The sequence below is a fragment of the Schistocerca nitens genome, chromosome 2 (genome assembly GCF_023898315.1).
Source record: "Schistocerca nitens isolate TAMUIC-IGC-003100 chromosome 2, iqSchNite1.1, whole genome shotgun sequence".
Classification (NCBI taxonomy): domain Eukaryota; kingdom Metazoa; phylum Arthropoda; class Insecta; order Orthoptera; family Acrididae; genus Schistocerca; species Schistocerca nitens.
Window position 1 is genome coordinate 291,745,680 of NC_064615.1, and position 20,083 is coordinate 291,765,762.

The following is a 20,083-nucleotide window of genomic DNA, read 5'->3' on the forward strand; positions in this document are numbered from 1 at the left end:
ACTTACTATAAAGAAGACACATCAAGTTGCAGACAGGCACAATTAAAAGACACCCACACATAGTTTTCAGCCACAGCCTTCGTCAGTAAAAGACACACACACACACAAGGAAGCACACCTCATGCACACATGACCACCAACTCCAACGTTTCAGCCCAGAATGAAGCATCACGTGATCATGTGACATGCAAGCAGCAATCTGGAGAGGGTGGGGAAGGGGAAGGGATAGTAGTGTATGGGAGGGAACATACATTGTTTGGTGAAGTGTGCAGGGACTAGAGTGCCAACAGGTGCAGCGTCAGGAGATTGTGAGGCAAGGAGGTGCAGAAAAAAGGAGCAAAAAAGGAGAGGAGTGGGGAAAGACTGGTGGGTGTATTGGCAGAGGGCTGCAAATAAACAGGGTAGAAGATGAGAATGTGGAGGAGATGATAGGACAGAGGGGGTGGAAACTGTCAGGTAGAGGGTGGGGGGACAATATGTTACCATAGGTTGCGACCTCGTCTCTGTCCCCACCCATACACTACTATCCCTTTCCCTTCTCGCGTGTGAGTGAGGTGTGCTTGCTTGTGTGTGTGTGTGTGTGTGTGTCTGTGTGTGTGTGTGTGTGTGTGTCTTTCACTGACGAAGGCTGTGGGCGAAAACTATATGTAAGTGTCTTTTAATTGTGCCTGTCTGCAACTATGATCTGAATAACCGAACACTACCCATTGGGATTTTTTGTGATCTCTCAAAGGCTTTTGATTGTGTAAATCATGAAATTCTCCTAGACAAGCTCAAGTATTGTGGCATGAGTGGGATAGTGCACAAATGGTTTAATTCGTACCTAACTGGAAGAGTGCAGAAAGTTGAAATATGTAGTTCTAATAACATGCAAAGATCAGCACATTCCTCAAACTGGGGAACTATCAAGAATGCGGTTCCACAAGGGTCAGTCTTGGGTCCTTTGTTGTTCTTAATATATATTAATGACTAGCCATTCTATATTCATGAAGAGGCAAAGTTAGTTCTCTTTGCTGATGATACAAGTATAGTAATCACACCTGACAAACAAGAATTAACTGATGAAATTGTCAATACTGTCTTTCAGAAAATTACTAAGTGGTTCCTTGTAAATGGACTCTCACTGAATTTTGATAAGACACAGTACATACAGTTCCGTACAGTGAATGGTATGACGCCATTAATAAATATAGACCTTAATCAGAAGCATATAGCTAAGGTAGAATATTCCAAATTTTTAGGTGTGTCCATTGATGAGAGATTAAATTGGAAGAAACACATTGATGATCTGCTGAAATGTTTGAGTTCAGCTACTTACGCAATAAGGGTCATTGCAAATTTTGGTGATAACCATCTTAGTAAATTAGCTTACTATGCCTATTTTCACTCATTGCTTTCATATGGCATCATATTTTGGGGTAATTCATCACTGAGGAATAAAGTATTTATTGCACAAAAGTGTGTAATCAGAATAATAGCTGGAGTCCACCCAAGATCATCCTGCAGACATTTATTTAAGGATCTAGGGATATTCACAGTAGCTTCTCAGTATATATACTCTCTTATGAAATTTGTTATTAACAACCAAACCCAATTCAAAAGTAATAGCAGTGTGCATAACTACAATTCTAGGAGAAAGGATGATCTTCACTATTCAAGATTAAATCTAACTTTGGCACAGAAAGGGGTGAATTATACTGGCACTAAAGTCTTTGGTCACTTACCAAATAGTATCAAAAGTCTGACAGATAACCAACAAGTATTTAAGAAGAAATTAAAAGAATTTCTGAATGACAACTCCTTCTACTCCATAGAGGAATTTTTAGATATAAATTAAGAAAAAAAAATTAAAAAATAAAAATAAATAAATAAATAAATAAAAAACACAAAAAATAAAAAGTTGTTATATTAACTTAAGTATGTTGTTAAATTAACTTAATTATGTCATGTATTGGAAAATTTGACTCGTTCCACATCATTACGAAATATCGTATTCATGATCCATGGAACTAGTATTAATCTAATCTAATCTAATCTAATCTACTTAACTTGTCTTCTTTACTGTAAGTAGTATTCTGACTTTTCCTTCATTGTTGATATGTTGCATTTAAGTGATTTCAGTAGGCCTACTATATTCTGTGGTTTCTGCTAGCCAAGTTTAGTGTTGTTAACTGTACTAACGTGCAAATCCTATTAAGTTTTATCTTTGTATTATAATTTTTGATTAGATATTTAAATCTAATTAAAATATTATTCATTCAAACAGACTTTATGGGACTATATATACATTGTGAGATCATACATAGATGACTGGAAGACTACACCATGGAAGAAAATTGATGTAGAAAACATGGATCAGGAATGCAAGAAGTTTGGCAAAGAAATCCGAGGTGAGTGAAAAATTAGATTCTTTGTCATGAATTTAAATAATTTGGCTATTCCAAGAGTTATACAGCTTTTAACTTACATGCCAACTATTTTTTCACCCCTGTATAAATTTTTAGCAGGTTTCATAGACAGATCATTTGTTTCATGATCATATTTTTAATTTTTGTGTGTTTCTGTCTTCTGTTGTCTATTTGTTGTACTTTTCTTCTTTCTTCATAATCACCTGTACAGTAAGTAAACTGTACATGTACTTCACTAAAAAGCACTACAAAACAGAGAACTATAAAACATTTCATTGATGAGCACTACAAAACATTTCACAAAAGATCACTCTGAAACATTGCTGTGACCTGCAAATTTGGCTATCTTTATTTTTAACAGTAACTAATGCTGTTAATACACTGATGTGCAAAACCTAGGGACAGAAGTAACTTTTGCATGATGTGTCACTGCCAAGTAATATATCTCAACGAAACTTCATACCATGCGTAGAACAAACTGCTAAAGGTAACTGAAAGAAATATGGAATAAGACAAACAGAAATGACGCTTTTATACAAATTAGATTAGATTAGATTTACTTTCATTCCAATTGATCCGTAGTGAGGAGGTCCTCCAGGATGTGGAACAAAATGGTTCAAATGGCTCTGAGCACTATGGGACTCAACTGCTGTGGTCATCAGTCCCCTAGAACTTAGAACTACTTAAACCTTACTAACCTAAGGACATCACACACATCCATGCCCGAGGCAGGATTCGAACCTGCGACCGTAGCGGTCGCACGGTTCTGGACTGCGCGCCTAGAACCGCGAGACCACCGCGGCCGGCGATGTGGAACATGTCAGAAAAACAACAATACATGACAAATATTTACAACTAAAACAAATAAGCTAATGTACCATTCCACAGGTCCCAAGTGGTATGATCGTCATTTTTTAATGAACACTAAGAGTCATTTTACAAATACTAATGCACTGGATTTAAAATAAAAAAGTTTTTTTTTTTTTATTGATAAGGTAATAAACGTGTAATACAACTACTGTAATACTTATTTACAATGAACACATTACTGCACTGAAATGGTGCAGATGTTAGTTATACACACACACACACAAATTTTCAATGAACACATTACTGCACTGAAATTGTGCAGAAGTTATGTTGTACTTATATACAAATCAGTTGGTTTTACTAAGAAATTCATCAATGGAGTAGAAGGAGTTGGTCACCAATAAATCCTTTAGGCTTCTCTTAAACTGAATTTCATTGGTTGTTAAGCTTTTTATGGCTGCTGGCAAGTTATTGAAAATGTGTGTTCCTGAATAATGCACACCTTTTTGTACTAGACTAAGTGACTTTAAATCCTTGTGAAGATTATTCTTATTCCTAGTATTGATTCCATGAATTGAGCTGTTGGTTTGAAAAAGTGATATATTTTTAATGACAAATTTCATCAAGGAATAAATATATTGGGAAGCAGTAGTTAGTATCCCTAGTTCCCTAAACAGGCTTCTGCAGGATGTTCTTGAGTTCACACCAAATATAATTCTTACTGCACGTTTTTGTGCCCGGAAAACTTTAGCTTGGCTTGATGAATTACCCCAAAAAATAATCCCATATGACATTATGGAATGAAAGTAAGCATAGTATGCCAGCTTTTTCATTTTTATATCCCCTATGTCTGACAAAATTCGCATTGTAAACAGAGATTTGTTAAGACGCTTCAGCAGTTCTGTGGTGTGCTCCTCCCAGTTGAATTTATTATCAAGCTGTAATCCCAAGAATTTAACACTGTCCACTTCTTCTATCTTCTTGTCATCGTATGTTAGACATATACTCTTGGGACACCCCTTACAAGTTCTGAACTGCATGTAGTGTGTTTTTTCAAAGTTTAGTGACAAAGAATTGGCTAGGAACCAGTGATTAATGTCCACAAATATTTTATTGGCTGATCTTTCTAAGACTACACTTGATTTGCTATTTATTGCAATGTTTGTATCATCAGCAAACAAAACAAACTTGGCATCTGGTAATGTTACTGATGAAAGGTCGTTGATATACACAAGAAAAAGTAAGGACCCCAAAATGGAACCTTGTGGGACCCCACAGGTAATTAGTTCCCAGTTGGATGATGCCTGATAGCTTGATACATGTCTCTTTCCTAATAACACCCTTTGTTTCCTGCCAGAGATATAAGATTTGAACCATTTTGCAGCGTTTCCTGTTACACTATCATATTCCAGTTTACTTAAAAAGATATTGTGATTTACACAGTCAAATGCCCTTTGACAGATCACAAAATATACCAGTTGCCTGCAATTTTTTGTCTAATGAATTAAGCACATTTTCACTGTAAGTGTAGATAGCCTTCTCAATATCAGAACCTTTTAGAAATCCAAACTGTGACTTTGACAGTATGTTATTTGAGATAAGATGGTTATAAAGACGACTGTACATTACTTTTTCGAAAATTTTTGAGAATGCTGGCAACAGTGAAATTGGACGGAAATTTGATGCTATTTCTTTATCTCCCTTCTTAAACAGTGGCTTAACTTCAGCATATTTCAGCCATTCAGGAAATATTCCACTGATAAACGACTGGTTACACAGATAGCTTAATATGTTACTTAGCTCAGAATCACATTCTTTAATTAACTTTGTTGATATTTCATCATACCCACTAGATGTTTTTGATTTTAAAGATTTTATGATGGACATTATTTCTGTTGGGGTAGTGAGGGTCAAATTCATATTGTGGAAGTTACTTGAAATGTCTGGTCTAAGGTAATCCATAGCAGCATCTACCAAACCTGACAACCCCATCTTTTCAGTAACAGTTATAAAATGTTTGTTAAAAAGTTCTGCAACACTATACACATCTGTCACCAATGTATCATTTACTCTTAATGCTATTTGTTCCTCTTCATGTCTGGTTCTACCGGTCTCCTCCTTCACTATATCCCATATTGTCTTTATTTTGTTATCTGATATGACTATCTTTTCCTTGTAATATATTTGCTTTGACATCCGTATTACAGTCTTTAATATTTTGTAGTATTTCTTATAATGTGCTATAGCATCAACATTGGAAATGTTTCGGATTGACAGATACAGTTTTCTTTTTGTTTTACAAGATACCCCTATTCCTCGAGTAATCCATGGCTTGTTTGTAGACATTGCTCTAACCTTGGTAAGTTTTGGGGGAAAGCAGTGTTCGAATAAGACAATAATCATACTGAAGTCACTGTGACTTATGGTGGTCCCTTTGACATTGTAAAAGGTTCAGACATGGTTTTTAATAGGGTGTGTGATCACCATGGACAGCAATGCTTGCTCTGTAACATTCTGCCATACTGTCCACAGGGATGGTAAGGGTTTTTGTAGTAGGGTGTTCCATTCCTCCACCAGCATAGTCGACAACTACTTGGTGATGGTTGTTGGTGCATATGGATGAGCTACAATATGTCTCCCCAATGCATACCACATGTGCTTGGTGGGATTTAAGTTGGGGAGAATGGACAGGCCATTACATTTGCCAAGTATCCTCTCATTCCAAGAATTCCTATACCTGTGATGCTCAATGTGGTTGCACATTTTCATCCATAAAAATAAAATCATAACCAAATGCAAGCATGAAAAGAAACAAATGGGGAAGGAGTATTGTGTCACAATAACATTGACCACTGAGTATCATGTACAAATATTTGGAGGTCAGTACGCCCATGCAGCTTACACCTCCCCACACTTTAACACCTGAACCACCAAAACGATCATCTTTGACAATGCTGGATATTCCCGCATATTACAAGAGGTACCATGTGATGCACCCAAGAATAATGTCGAACATGATCATTCTGGTGGTCCAGGTGGTTTGTTGTGGTGAGTCATGATGTTGCATCAGTATACTGGCCTCCACGTCTTTGAAAATGGTACTCTTACTGGTCAACACTGTTTTGACACTTTACTCCTTCCCAATTTTTGCCTTTTCATGGGTTCATTCAGCAATGACCTAATTTTTATGGGTTATATTTCACGACCACATTGAACAGTGCAGGTGGAGGAGCTCTTTAAATGAGAGGATGTTTGGCTAATTGACTCCTCTGTCTGTTCCCCTGGCTTAAATCCCATCAAGCATGTGTGGGAAGCAGTTGGGAGATGTGCAGCATGTCCACATGCACCAACAACCATCCAGCAGTTGTCTACCACACTGGTGAAGGACTGAAACATCCTAAAACAGCAACTTCCTACCAATCTTGCGGCCAGCATGGGAGCATATTGTCAAGAATGCATTTCCATCTTGTAGTGACTTCAATGTAATTGTTGTCTTTGAATAAAAGTGTCATTTCTCTTCATCTCATTGCATATTTCTTTCAGTTACTTTCTGTACTATACTATAGCAGTTCTTTCTTTGTGTGGTCCAAGTTTCATCGAGCTACTTATTTGCAGTGACACATCATGCGAAAATTACTTTCATCCTTAAGGCTTGCACAGCAATGTATATTGTTATTACTTTGCCTGTTTTTGTGGATTTCCATTGAAGAAAATAGTCAACAAACATGAATGACGTAAGAATAAAAATTATGTAGTTGTATCCTGATTGAAATAGGGAAGAAAACTTTGATCAAATAGTAATTGAAACTTTGAATTTTTTTTCAATAGATTATCCTGTTGCCTTTTTCTGGATATTCTTATCCACCACCGTTTCCTTTACCTCTCTTCCTGTAACTGATGCCTACTATCCACTCAAACTAACCATGTTACTTATTTTCAAATTTGTTTATGGAAATAGTCTAACACTTTTTGCTATGGTGGTAAGAAGCCAACTATTTTCCATTTCCATTTTGCTCGAATTCGTTACAATCTCCTGTACAATCCTACAGGAAATTAATGTGAAACCATTTTTAAAAGCATTTTACACATGAAACTTTAGTATTTCTGGTGTATGGAACCTTTAGACAATTTAAGAGAATTCAACCTGATAACATCTTTGACAACCATCAATATTTTGACCAGTGAACACTGTCATTTTCAAGGTACAAATGCTATGTCAGAGCACTGGATAAGGAAATATAAGATCTCGGTAGGTGGGGCTATGTTGAACAAAAACCACACTAGACATATGCAGATAGATAACTCACACACCTAAACAAGCAATGCCACCCACACAACTAATTTTTTGACACACTGGAACATGCTGTTAATAGGATCCCAACTCCCACTGATGTGTTTCTTGAGGCTGACACTTAAACCATCCAGGTCAGCATGAAGGTGTATGAATACCTTGGTTAATAGGACCCATACCATCTCAGACCCTGGTATTTTGTCAGCTGAATTAGCACACCTTGAAATCAACTTTTGGTAGACAGGTTATAGTGAAAGACAAGGCAGACTTGTGCTGCTCAGTCAATAACTCAGGAATCAAGTGAATGATGAAAATAATGAAGTGGCAACTAAATCTGTGACCTTTCTGCCTTTAGCAGTTAGCATCTCCAACAGAATTGGTCACATTCTGTAGAAACATAATGTGAAGTGTGTTTTTTGACCACCATCTAAGATTAATGTCTTTTGGGGACCTGTAAAGCATGATCTAGGTTTGTGTAAGGCAGGAGTTTACATCTACATCACTACTCTGTAATTCACAGTTGAGTGATTTGCAGATGCTTCATTAAACCACCTTCAGATTACTTGTCTACTGTTCCACACTTGAATAGCACATGGGACAAATGAACACTTAAATCTTCTGTGCTAGCGGTGATTTCTCTATTTTATTGCGATAATCATTTGCCTCTCTGTAAGTGAGCACCAATAAAATATTTACACATTTGGAGGAGAAAGTTGGTGATTGAAATCTGGTGAAGAGATCTCACTTCAATGGAAAATATCAGTGTTAGTGATTGCCACCCCAACTCATGTATCAGACCCATTATGCTCTTTCCCTTATTTCATGATAATACAGAATGATCAGCCATTGTATTAACTTTGCTGTCCTCTGTAAACGAGCTGCCATTCTATGAACTTTGGTGTCCTCTGTCAACCATATCTTGTCCCATACCATACAGCAATACACCAGAAGAGGACAGACAAGCATAATGTAGGCAGTCTCTTTAGTACATTTCTTGCATCTTCTAAGTGTTCTGCCAATAAAACACAGATTGGTTCACCTACCCCACAACATTATCTGCTTGATCATTTCAGTTAAAGGTGTTTGTGATTTGAATCAATAGATATTCAATTGAATTGACAGCCTTTAGATTTGTGTGTTTTATTGTGTGTCAGAAATTTAAAGGATCCCTTTTATGTAGTCAGGTGGATGACCTCAGTCGTTTCATTATTTAGAGGCAATTGGCACTTTTTGGACCCTACAGATATTTTGACGAATTCATTTTGCAGTTGGGGTTTGGATATTTTGATGATTTTACTAGTTAGTATATGACAGTATTATCTGCAAACAGTCTAAGAGGGTTGCTCAGATTGCCTCCTAAATCGTTTTTGTAGATTAGGAACAGCAGAGTGCCTATAACACTCATTTGGAGAATGCTAGATATCACTTTGCTTTAGTTGATGACTTTACATCAGTTACTATGAACTGCAACCTTTCTGACAAGAAGTCATGAATCCTGTTGCACAGCTGAGACAATACTTCATATGCACACAATTTGGTTAGAAATCACTTGTGAGGAGCAGTGTTAAAATCCATACAAAATCTAGGAAAATAGAATAAATCTGATTCTCTGTTGATAGCATTCATTACTTTGTTTGAAAAAAGAAACAGTTATATTTCATAAGAATGAGATTATCTGAAACCGTACTGACTACAGATTGGACTCCAGCCAACCATACACTGCTATATCAGGGGTGGCCTGCTGATACAAAAAGAACAGTTGCTACAACGCTGAACAATTACTACACTGCCAGGTCAGGTGAGGGACCAATGTTGTAGTAACACTGGCACAGCAAAAAGACAGAACCACTGTAGAGTGGTGTCCTGATAATTTTCATGCCCGAGCCATAGGCTGTGTTGGGGCTGTGTGATGGGAATCGGTGCCTTGGAAAAATTAGTGCACATCAACCCCATATAGACACCCCTGACTTTTAAATAAATGCATGAAGTCTGGGAGCTGCAAGCTTCAAGGAGAGGTCCATGTCAGAATATGAGTTGATAAGAATTTACAAGCTGCCATCATGAGACAGGGCTCCACTACCTGCAGGCCTTCAGCTGATTCACCAGAGTCTGATGTTGTGGACTTAGCACCTTCCAGCCAGTAGACAACGTCCTGGTATACTTCCAGTCACTGTCAGCCTCCTACCTTGGAGGACTGCTGTTCAAAACTGGGGCAGTGCAGCCACCCAACCACCTTCTCTTGTGCCGGTATACCGTCGCTGTCTACCTCCACTTGCAAGGTCGAGCACTACTGCTGAGAGCTGTCTTCCTTGCGGGGTCCACAGTGGAATCTGGTGCCAATTGGTGCTCAATGTGTGGTGGCCTAGCTCACCACATTTAACTTATGTCACATTCTTGCTGAATTGCTAGCAACACCATTTCCATAGGTGAGTGACACAGCAAGCTTCCCGGTACCACGGCCTACCTGCTTACCTCATTGCCTCCACATCCACTGTCTTCAACAGACATCTTAAAGAGCATTGCCTCCACAGAGTGTCATTATGATTGTTGTAGTGTATTCACTAATAAAATGTATGTTTGGTTAGTGATGTTTTCTTGTTGAGACATCGAGCAGCTGACAGGCCATTACAAGTGGTGTCAGATGCAGTATTGATGTCTATAGCTGGATCCAGGCCCACATGTCTAACTACAACTTGCAGCATCAAAATGCAGTGGGATTATTATGCTGAGTGATTCCTGCAAGTATCATGTTGATTCACTGCATCATCTACCAGGTTTTTAGTTGTGTTTACATTCACAAAGGGCGGAAAGTAAACTCCGACAGTGTTCTGAGGATGTGGAAATACAGTGCCGGGGGCGTGGAGGAGGGGGTGGGGGAGGGAGGGAATAAATAAATTGCAACACCAAGAAGGAGTTGTGTGGTATAATGAAAGTTTTTAGGATGTTTCTAGGTCTAAAAAATAATTTCAATTCAGATTTCATGCCAGTCATGTAGTGTAACGCTAGTAGGGCAACTGTGGGGATGAAAATCAGGTTTGCTTAAAATACACACTATAATGGTCATGAGCATTAGATACGTTTGAGATTGAACATGGTGAGTTGATGTTAGTCAAGAATGCCCTTAAGACAGCAAAGATGCCATTTGTCAACACCTCACTGAATCTGAACAAGGTTGTGTAATAACACTACAATTAGATGGATGTTCCTACTGCAGTATTTCAGAAAGACTTGGCAGGAATGTAGCCACTGTACATGATCACTGGCAGCAGTGGTCATGAGAATGTTAGCTAATTAATTAATTTATTTCGTCCATCAAATTCTACATATAACAATATTCTGAGAAGGGAAGTTGCTACTCACCACATAGAGGAGATACTGACTCGCAGATAGGCACAACAAAAAGATTTTCACACTTAAAGCATTTGGCCAATGGACTACCCTGTTGCTGAACATGCTGCCAAACATTATATCATTAATTTCAATGACTACCTCACAGCCTGTACTATATGGATCCTTCCCACCAACACCAGCTTTTCGGAATTGTGCAGGTGGAACTTTCCCTGCAATACATCATATGTTCCCGTAACCCTACTGGCCTCAAACTTCTTTGTTAGTCACTGTCTTCACCCATCCAGCCCCTTCCCTGCTACCACAACCATCATTCCACCACCACACCCAGTCTTTTTTATTTATTTTATTTTTCTATTTATTTCTCTCTATTTCTTTTCCACTACTCCCTCCCCCCTCCCCACCTCTCCCCTGCCCACCACCCAACCTGCTACACTTCACTGTCCGCCATCCCCACCACGCTGTCCCTCCCCCTCCCCGCCCCAGCCTCCTCCTTTCCCCCACCCAGTCGCCACTCCCATCATGCACTTGCCCTGTTGCTCGCAGTGTGGTTTCAGTTGCCTAAGACTGCAGTCGTGTGTGTGAGTTGCATTTGTATGGGTGTGAGTGTGTACGTATGTGTGTCTATTGTTGACAAAGGCCATTGGTTGAAAGCTTTAAGTGTGGAAATCTTTTTGTTGTGCCTACCTGCGACTTAGCATCTCTGCTATATGGTGAGTAGCAACTTTCCTTCTCGGAATATTGTTACAGTACATCCTGGATTTTCCATTGTTTCATTTTTTCGTGGTGGCTTTTCTTTGCTCCTAACCCATTGCTTTTCTCCTTTCTTTTTTCTTTTCTTTTTTTTTTTTTACAACACTTCACTCAATGTTCATCCTCTTTCTCTTCTTTTGTGTGTATCTCTTGTCACCTTACAAACCACGCTGCATGCTCTTTCTAATTGATCACTCTCTCTGTGCCACTTCACATATTTTTGCGTATTTATTCCCACACATTTCCAGTGCCATACGATATTGTATCTCATCCTACGAGCCCCTCTCCACCCCCGACACTTTCTCCATTCTATCCCAGTTCGCACCCACTAATTCCACCATCCAGTCACATCTGCCATCCCCCTTCTTCACTCTTATCCACCCTCAGACCTGCTAACCACTATATATATAAACAAAGATGATGTGACTTACCGAACGAAAGCACTGGCACGGTGATAGACACACAAACAAACACAAACACACACACAAAATTCAAGCTTTCGCAACAAACTGTTGCCTCATCAGGAAAGAGGGAAGGAGAGGGAAAGACGAAAGGATGTGGGTTTTAGGGGAGAGGGTAAGGAGTCATTCCAATCCCGGGAGCGGAAAGACTTACCTTAGAGGGAAAAAAGGACGGGTATACACTCGCACACACACACATATCCATCCACACATATACAGACACAAGCAGACATCTCACAAGCAGACATATTTAAAGACAAAGAATGTGGGCAGAGATGTCAGTCGAGGCAGAAGTGAAGAGGCAAAGATGATGTTGAATGACAGGTGAGGTATGAGTGGCGGCAACTTGAAATTAGCGGAGATTGAGGCCTGGTGGGTAACGGGAAGAGAGGATATATTGAAGAGCAAGTTCCCATCTCCGGAGTTCGGATAGGTTGGTGTTGGTGGGAAGTATCCAGATAACCCGGACGGTGTAACACTGGGCCAAGATGTGCTGGCCGTGCACCAAGGCATGTTTAGCCACAGGGTGATCCTCATTACCAACAAACACTGTATGCCTGTGTCCATTCATGCGAATGGACAGTTTGTTGCTGGTCATTCCCACATAGAATGCATCACAGTGTAGGCAGGTCAGTTGGTAAATCACGTGGGTGCTTTCACATGTGGCTCTGCCTTTGATTGTGTACACCTTCGGGGTTACAGGACTGGAGTAGGTGGTGGTGGGGGGGTGCATGGGACAGGTTTTACACCGAGGGCGGTTCCAAGGATAGGAGCCAGAGGGTAGGGAAGGTGGTTTGGGGATTTCATAGGGATGAACTAACAGGTTACGAAGGTTAGGTGGATGGCGGAAAGACACTCTTGGTGGAGTGGGGAGGATTTCATGAAGGATGGATCTCATTTCAGGGCAGGATTTGAGGAAGTCGTATCCCTGCTCGAGAGCCACATTCAGAGTCTGGTCCAGTCCCGGAAAGTATCCTGTCACAAGTGGGGCACTTTTGTGGTTCTTCTGTGGGGGATTCTGGGTTCGAGGGGATGAGGAGGTGGCTCTGGTTATTTGCTTCTGTACCAGGTCGGGAGGATAGTTGCGAGATGCGAAAGCTGTTGTCAGGTTGTGGGTGTAATGGTTCAGGGATTCCGGACTAGAGCAGATTCGTTTGCCACGAAGACCTAGGCTGTAGGGAGGGGACCATTTGATTTGCAATGGGTGGCAGCTGTCGTAATGGAGGTACTGTTGCTTGTTGGTGGGTTTGATGTGGACGGACATGTGAAGCTGGCCATTGGACAGGTGGAGGTCAACGTCAAGGAAAGTGGCATGGGATTTGGAGTAGGACCAGGTGAATCTGATGGAACCAAAGGAGTTGAGGTTGGAGAGGAAATTCTGGAGTTCTTCTTCACTGTGAGTCCAGATCATGAAGATGGCATCAATAAATCTGTACCAAACTTTGGGTTGGCAGGCCTGGATAACCAAGAAGGCTTCCTCTAAGCGACCCATGAATAGGTTGGCGTACGAGGGGGCCATCCTGGTACCCATGGCTGTTCCCTTTAGTTGTTGGTATGTCTGGCCTTCAAAAGTGAAGAAGTTGTGGGTCAGGATGAAGCTGGCTAAGGTGATGAGGAAAGAGGTTTTAGGTAGGGTGGCAGGTGATCGGCGTGAAAGGAAATGCTCCATCGCAGCGAGGCCCTGGATGTGCGGAATATTTGTGTATAAGGAAGTGGCATCAATGGTTACAAGGATGGTTTCCGGGGGTAACAGATTGGGTAAGGATTCCAGGCGTTCGAGAAAGTGGTTGGTGTCTTTGATGAAGGATGGGAGACTGATGTGGAATGGGTGGCAGCTGTCATAATGGAGGTACTGTTGCTTGTTGGTGGGTTTGATGTGGACGGACGTGTGAAGCTGGCCATTGGACAGGTGGAGGTCAACGTCAAGGAGAGTGGCATGCATCCCCGATCACCTGCCACCCTACCTAAAACCTCTTTCCTCATTACCTTAGCCAGCTTCATTCTGACCCACATCTGCTTCACTTTTGAAGACCAGACATACCAACAATTAAAGGGAACAGCCATGGGTACCAGGATGGCCCCTTCGTACGCCAACCTATTCATGGGTCGCTTAGAGGAAGCCTTCTTCGTTACCCAGGCCTGCCAACCCAAAGTTTGGTACAGATTTATTGATGACATCTTCATGATCTGGACTCACAGTGAAGAATTTCCTCTCCAACCTCAACTTTTTTGGTTCCATCAGATTCACCTGGTCCTACTCCAAATCCCATGCCACTTTCCTTGACGTTGACCTCCACCTGTCCAATGGCCAGCTTCACACGTCCGTCCACATCAAACCCACCAACAAGCAACAGTACCTCCATTACGACAGCTGCCACCCATTCCACATCAAACGGTCCCTTCCCTACAGCCTAGGTCTTCGTGGCAAACGAATCTGCTCCAGTCCGGAATCCCTGAAGCATTACACCAACAACCTGACAACAGCTTTCGCATCCCACAACTACCCTCCCGACCTGGTACAGAAGCAAATAACCAGAGCCACTTCCTCATCCTCTCAAACCCAGAACCTCCCACAGAAGAACCACAAAAGTGCCCCACTTGTGACAGGATACTTTCCGGGACTGCATCAGATTCTGAATGTGGCTCTCCAGCAGGGATACGACTTCCTCAAATCCTGCCCTGAAATGAGATCCATCCTTCATGAAATCCTCCCCACTCCACCAAGAGTGTCTTTCCGCCGTCCACCTAACCTTTGTAACCTCTTAGTTCATCCCTATGAAATCCCCAAACCACCTTCCCTACCCTCTGGCTCCTACCCTTGTAACCGCCCCCGGTGTAAAACCTGTCCCATGCACCCTCCCACCACCACCTACTCCAGTCCTGTAACCCGGAAGGTGTACACAATCAAAGGCAGAGCCACGTGTGAAAGCACCCACGTGATCTACCAACTGACCTGCCTACACTGTGACGCATTCTATGTGGGAATGACCAGCAACAAACTGTCCATTCGCATGAATGGACACAGGCAGACAGTGTTTGTTGGTAATGAGGATCACCCTGTGGCTAAACATGCCTTGGTGCACGGCCAGCACATCTTGGCCCAGTGTTACACCGTCCGGGTTATCTGGATACTTCCCACTAACACCACCCTATCTGAACTCCGGAGATGGGAACTCAATCTCCGCTAATTTCAAGTTGCCGCCACTCATACCTCACCTGTCATTCAACAACATCTTTGCCTCTGCACTTCTGCCTCGACTGACATCTCTGCCCAAACTCTTTGTCTTTAAATATGACTGCTTGTGTCTGTATATGTGTGGATGGATATGTGTGTGTGCGCGAGTGTATACCTGTCCTTTTTTCCCCCTAAGGTAAGTCTTTCCGCTCCCGGGATTGGAATGACTCCTTACCCTCTCCCTTAAAACCCACATCCTTTCGTCTTTCCCTCTCCTTCCCTCTTTCCTGATGAGGCAACAGTTTGTCGCGAAACCTTGAATTTTGTGTGTATGTTTGTGTGCCTACCGACGTGCCAGCGCTTTCGTTTGCTAAGTCACATCATCTTTGTTTATTTGAAATACACTCCTGGAAATTGAAATAAGAACACCGTGAATTCATTGTCCCAGGAAGGGGAAACTTTATTGACACATTCCTGGGGTCAGATACATCACATGATCACACTGACAGAACCACAGGCACATAGACACAGGCAACAGAGCATGCACAATGTCGGCACTAGTACAGTGTATATCCACCTTTCGCAGCAATGCAGGCTGCTATTCTCCCATGGAGACGATCGTAGAGATGCTGGATGTAGTCCTGTGGAACGGCTTGCCATGCCATTTCCACCTGGCGCCTCAGTTGGACCAGCGTTCGTGCTGGACGTGCAGACCGCGTGAGACGACGCTTCATCCAGTCCCAAACATGCTCAATGGGGGACAGATCCGGAGATCTTGCTGGCCAGGGTAGTTGACTTACACCTTCTAGAGCACGTTGGGTGGCACGGGATACATGCGGACGTGCATTGTCCTGTTGGAACAGCAAGTTCCCTTGCCGGTCTAGGAATGGTAGAACGATGGGTTCGATGACAGTTTGGATGTACCGTGCACTATTCAGTGTCCCCTCGACGATCACCAGTGGTGTACGGCCAGTGTAGGAGATCGCTCCCCACACCATGATGCAGTCCTGATTGTGGCGCTCACCTGCACGGGGCCAAACACGCATACGACCATCATTGGCACCAAGGCAGAAGCGACTCTCATCGCTGAAGACGACACGTCTCCATTCGTCCCTCCATTCACGCCTGTCGCGACACCACTGGAGGCGGGCTGCACGATGTTGGGGCGTGAGCGGAAGACGGCCTAACGGTGTGCGGGACCGTAGCCCAGCTTCATGGAGACGGTTGCAAATGGTCCTCGCCGATACCCCAGGAGCAACAGTGTCCCTAATTTGCTGGGAAGTGGCGGTGCGGTCCCCTACGGCACTGCGTAGGATCCTACGGTCTTGGCGTGCATCCGTGCGTCGCTGCGGTCCGGTCCCAGGTCGACGGGCACGTGCACCTTCCGCCGACCACTGGCGACAACATCGATGTACTGTGGAGACCTCACGCCCCACGTGTTGAGCAATTCGGCGGTACGTCCACCCGGCCTCCCGCATGCCCACTATACGCCCTCGCTCAAAGTCCGTCAACTGCACATACGGTTCACGTCCACGCTGTCGCGGCATGCTACCAGTGTTAAAGACTGCGATGGAGCTCCGTATGCCACGGCAAACTGGCTGACACTGACGGCGGCGGTGCACAAATTCTGCGCAGCTAGCGCCATTCGACGGCCAACACCGCGGTTCCTGGTGTGTCCGCTGTGCCGTGCGTGTGATCATTGCTTGTACAGCCCTCTTGCAGTGTCCGGAGCAAGTATGGTGGGTCTGACACACCGGTGTCAATGTGTTCTTTTCCCATTTCCAGGAGTGTATTTTCACAATGCTTTGCACACACATACAAAAACTCAAAAAGTTTTATTAGGCATTCACAAATGTTCGATATGTGCCCCTTTAGTGATTCGGCAGACATCAAGCCGATAATCAAGTTCCTCCCACACTCGGCGCAGCATGTCCCCATCAATGAGTTGGAAAGCATCGTTGATGCGAGCTTGCAGTTCTGGCACGTTTCTTGGTAGAGGAGGTTTAAACACTGAATCTTTCACATAACCCCACAGAAAGAAATCGCATGGGGTTAAGTCGGGAGAGCGTGGAGGCCATGACATGAATTGCTGAGCATGATCTCCACCGCGCCGAAAATTCAAAGCGTTTGACTTTGTCATCGGGTGTCAGGGCTTGTAGCAATTGTAAAAGGTAAGGCTTCTGCTTTAGCCGTTTCCGTAAGATTTTCCAAACCGTCGGCTGTGGTACGTTTAGCTCCCTGCTTGCTTTATTCGTCGACTTCCGCGGGCTACGCGTGAAACTTGCCCGCACGCGTTCAACGGTTTCTTCGCTCACTGCAGGCCGACCCGTTGATTTCCCCTTACAGAGGCATCCAGAAGCTTTAAACTGCGCATACCATCGCTGAATGGAGTTAGCAGTTGGTGGATCTTTGTTGAACTTCGTCCTGAAGTGTCGTTGCACTGTTATGACTGACTGATGTGAGTGCATTTCAAGCACGACATATGCTTTCTCGGCTCCTGTTCCCATTTTGTCTCACTGCACTCTCGAGCGCTCTGGCGGCAGAAACCTGAAGTGCAGCTTCAGCCGAACAAAACTTTATGAGTTTTTCTACGTATCTGTAGTGTGCCGTGACCATATGTCAATGAATGGGGCTACAGTGAATTTATGAAATCGTTTCAATCATTTGTAATAGCCCTGTATATATATATATATATATATATATATATATATATATATATATATATATATATATATAAAACAAAGATGATGTGACTTACCAAACGAAAGCCCTGGCACGTCGATAGACACACTAACAAACACAAACATACACACAAAATTCTAGCTTTCGCAACCAACGGTTGCCTCGTCAGAAAAGAGGGAAGGAGAGGGGAAGACGAAAGGATTTGGGTTTTAAGGGAGAGGGTAAGGAGTCATTCCAATCCCGGGAGCGGAAAGACTTACCTTAGGGGGAAAAAAGACGGGTATACACTCGCTCACACACACATATCCATCCACACATATACAGACACAAGCAGACCTCCCTTAAAACCCAAATCCTTTCGTCTTTCCCTCTCCTTCCCTCTTTCCTGATGAGGCAACTGTTGGTTGCGAAAGCTAGAATTTTGTGTGTATGTTTGTGTTTGTATGTGTGTCTATCGACGTGCCAGCACTTTCGTTTGGTAAGTCACATCATCTTTGTTTTTAGATATATTTTTTCCCACATGGAATGTTTCCTTCTATTATATATGTATATATATTACCAGTTATTCTACTTTGATCCTTCTAATTTCGTGCCAATTTTACCGAGTTTTTGCGTTTTGCTATCGTCGACTCCCTCAGATTTCATCTTGTTTCCCCCTTTTGCATTCATTTCACCCTTTTTGTATATTTTAACATGTATTTGGGTCTATTTTTGCGAAATTTTTTGGAAGTTATTTTACATTATTTACATAATTTTTCGTATTTTTCACCAACATGGATCCTTGCTCCTTCCATCTGCATCAATACAGAAAAGTCTCCTTATCCTTAACCAGATCCCAGTCCCACATACTGTTCCTGCAGTGTTGCTTGGCTCATGGAATCCCCCCTAATGGCCTTACCATCAAATTACCCATCTCTGGCTGCCACCCCTCCTTCCACAATGACCACCTGTAAAAATTGTGCCAATCCTTAGCCCTGACCAACATAGTCCTGCAAAACCGTATCAACCAAGCCCAAACCTCCTTTCTGTACCTTCTCTCCATCCGCAAGATTCTCCTGCTATGAATAGAAGCATAAGCCCCACAGAAATATCAGTCTTTTCCAATGGCCTCACCATTTGCACCATCATTCTCCAAATCCCTCAACATGCAAACTAACGTTACATCTGCAGAAAGAACTGCAGTCCACCACCTAAAAACTGATCCCGACATTATAATCCTACCTGCAGACAAAGGCTCCACCACTGTTGTTCTTAACCGCAAGGGTTACTTGGTGGAGGACTCTGCCAGCTGTCAGACACTTCCACCTACAAACTTTCCTACAGTGACCCCATTCCAGTAATCCAGCAGGATCTCCTGTCAGTACTCAAATCCTTAGGCCCATCCCAGAACCTCTCCCTATATTCCATCTCTCTAGTCAACCCTACCACTCCCTGCACTCCTACCTTCTACATGCTTCCTAAAGTCCATAAACCTAACCACCCAGGATGCCCCATTGTGGCCAGTACTGTGCCCCCACTGAGAGAATCTCTGCTGTTGCAGACCAACACCTTCAACATATTACCCGGAACCTATCCTCCTGTATAAAAGATACCAACCATTTCCTCCACCGACTTTCCACAGTTCCTGTCCCTTTACCACAAGGTGCCCTGCTCGTCACTATTGATGCCACCCCCCTGTACACTAACATTCCAAATGCTCTTGGCCTTACCACTATTGAACACTACCTTTCCCAACTCCCGATGGATTCCAGAACAACAACCTCCTTCCTAGTCACCATGATCAACTATATCCTGACCCACAATTGCTTCTCCTTTGAAGGCATTACCTACAAACAAATCTGGGGTACGGCTATGGGCACCCGCATGGCACCGTCCTATGCCAACCCATTCATGGGCCATCTGGAGGAATCCTTCCTAAACATCCAGAATCCTAAACCCCTCACCTGGTTCAGATTCACTGATGACATTTTTGCTGTCTTGATCGAAGGTGAGTACACCCTATCCACATTCCTCCAGAACCTCAACAACTTCTCCCCCATTTACTTCACCTGGTCCTACTCTACCCAACAAGCCTCCTTCCTAGATGTTGACCTCCACCTCAAAGATGCCTACATCCGTACCCCCATCCATATCAAACCTACTAACCACCAGCAAT

The 20,083-nt window shown here is 42.8% G+C and overlaps 1 protein-coding gene across 1 annotated transcript in view; it reads left to right on the top strand.

Annotated features, from left to right (window-relative positions):
* Positions 1–20,083, top strand: part of LOC126234993 (dynein beta chain, ciliary-like) — a 732,993-nt gene that overhangs the window by 370,443 nt on the left and 342,467 nt on the right. Inside the window, exon 27 of the mRNA XM_049943730.1 lies at positions 2,267–2,390. Within this exon, the coding sequence (XP_049799687.1) occupies positions 2,267–2,390 (124 nt within the window). The remainder of the gene's footprint in view (positions 1–2,266; positions 2,391–20,083) is intronic.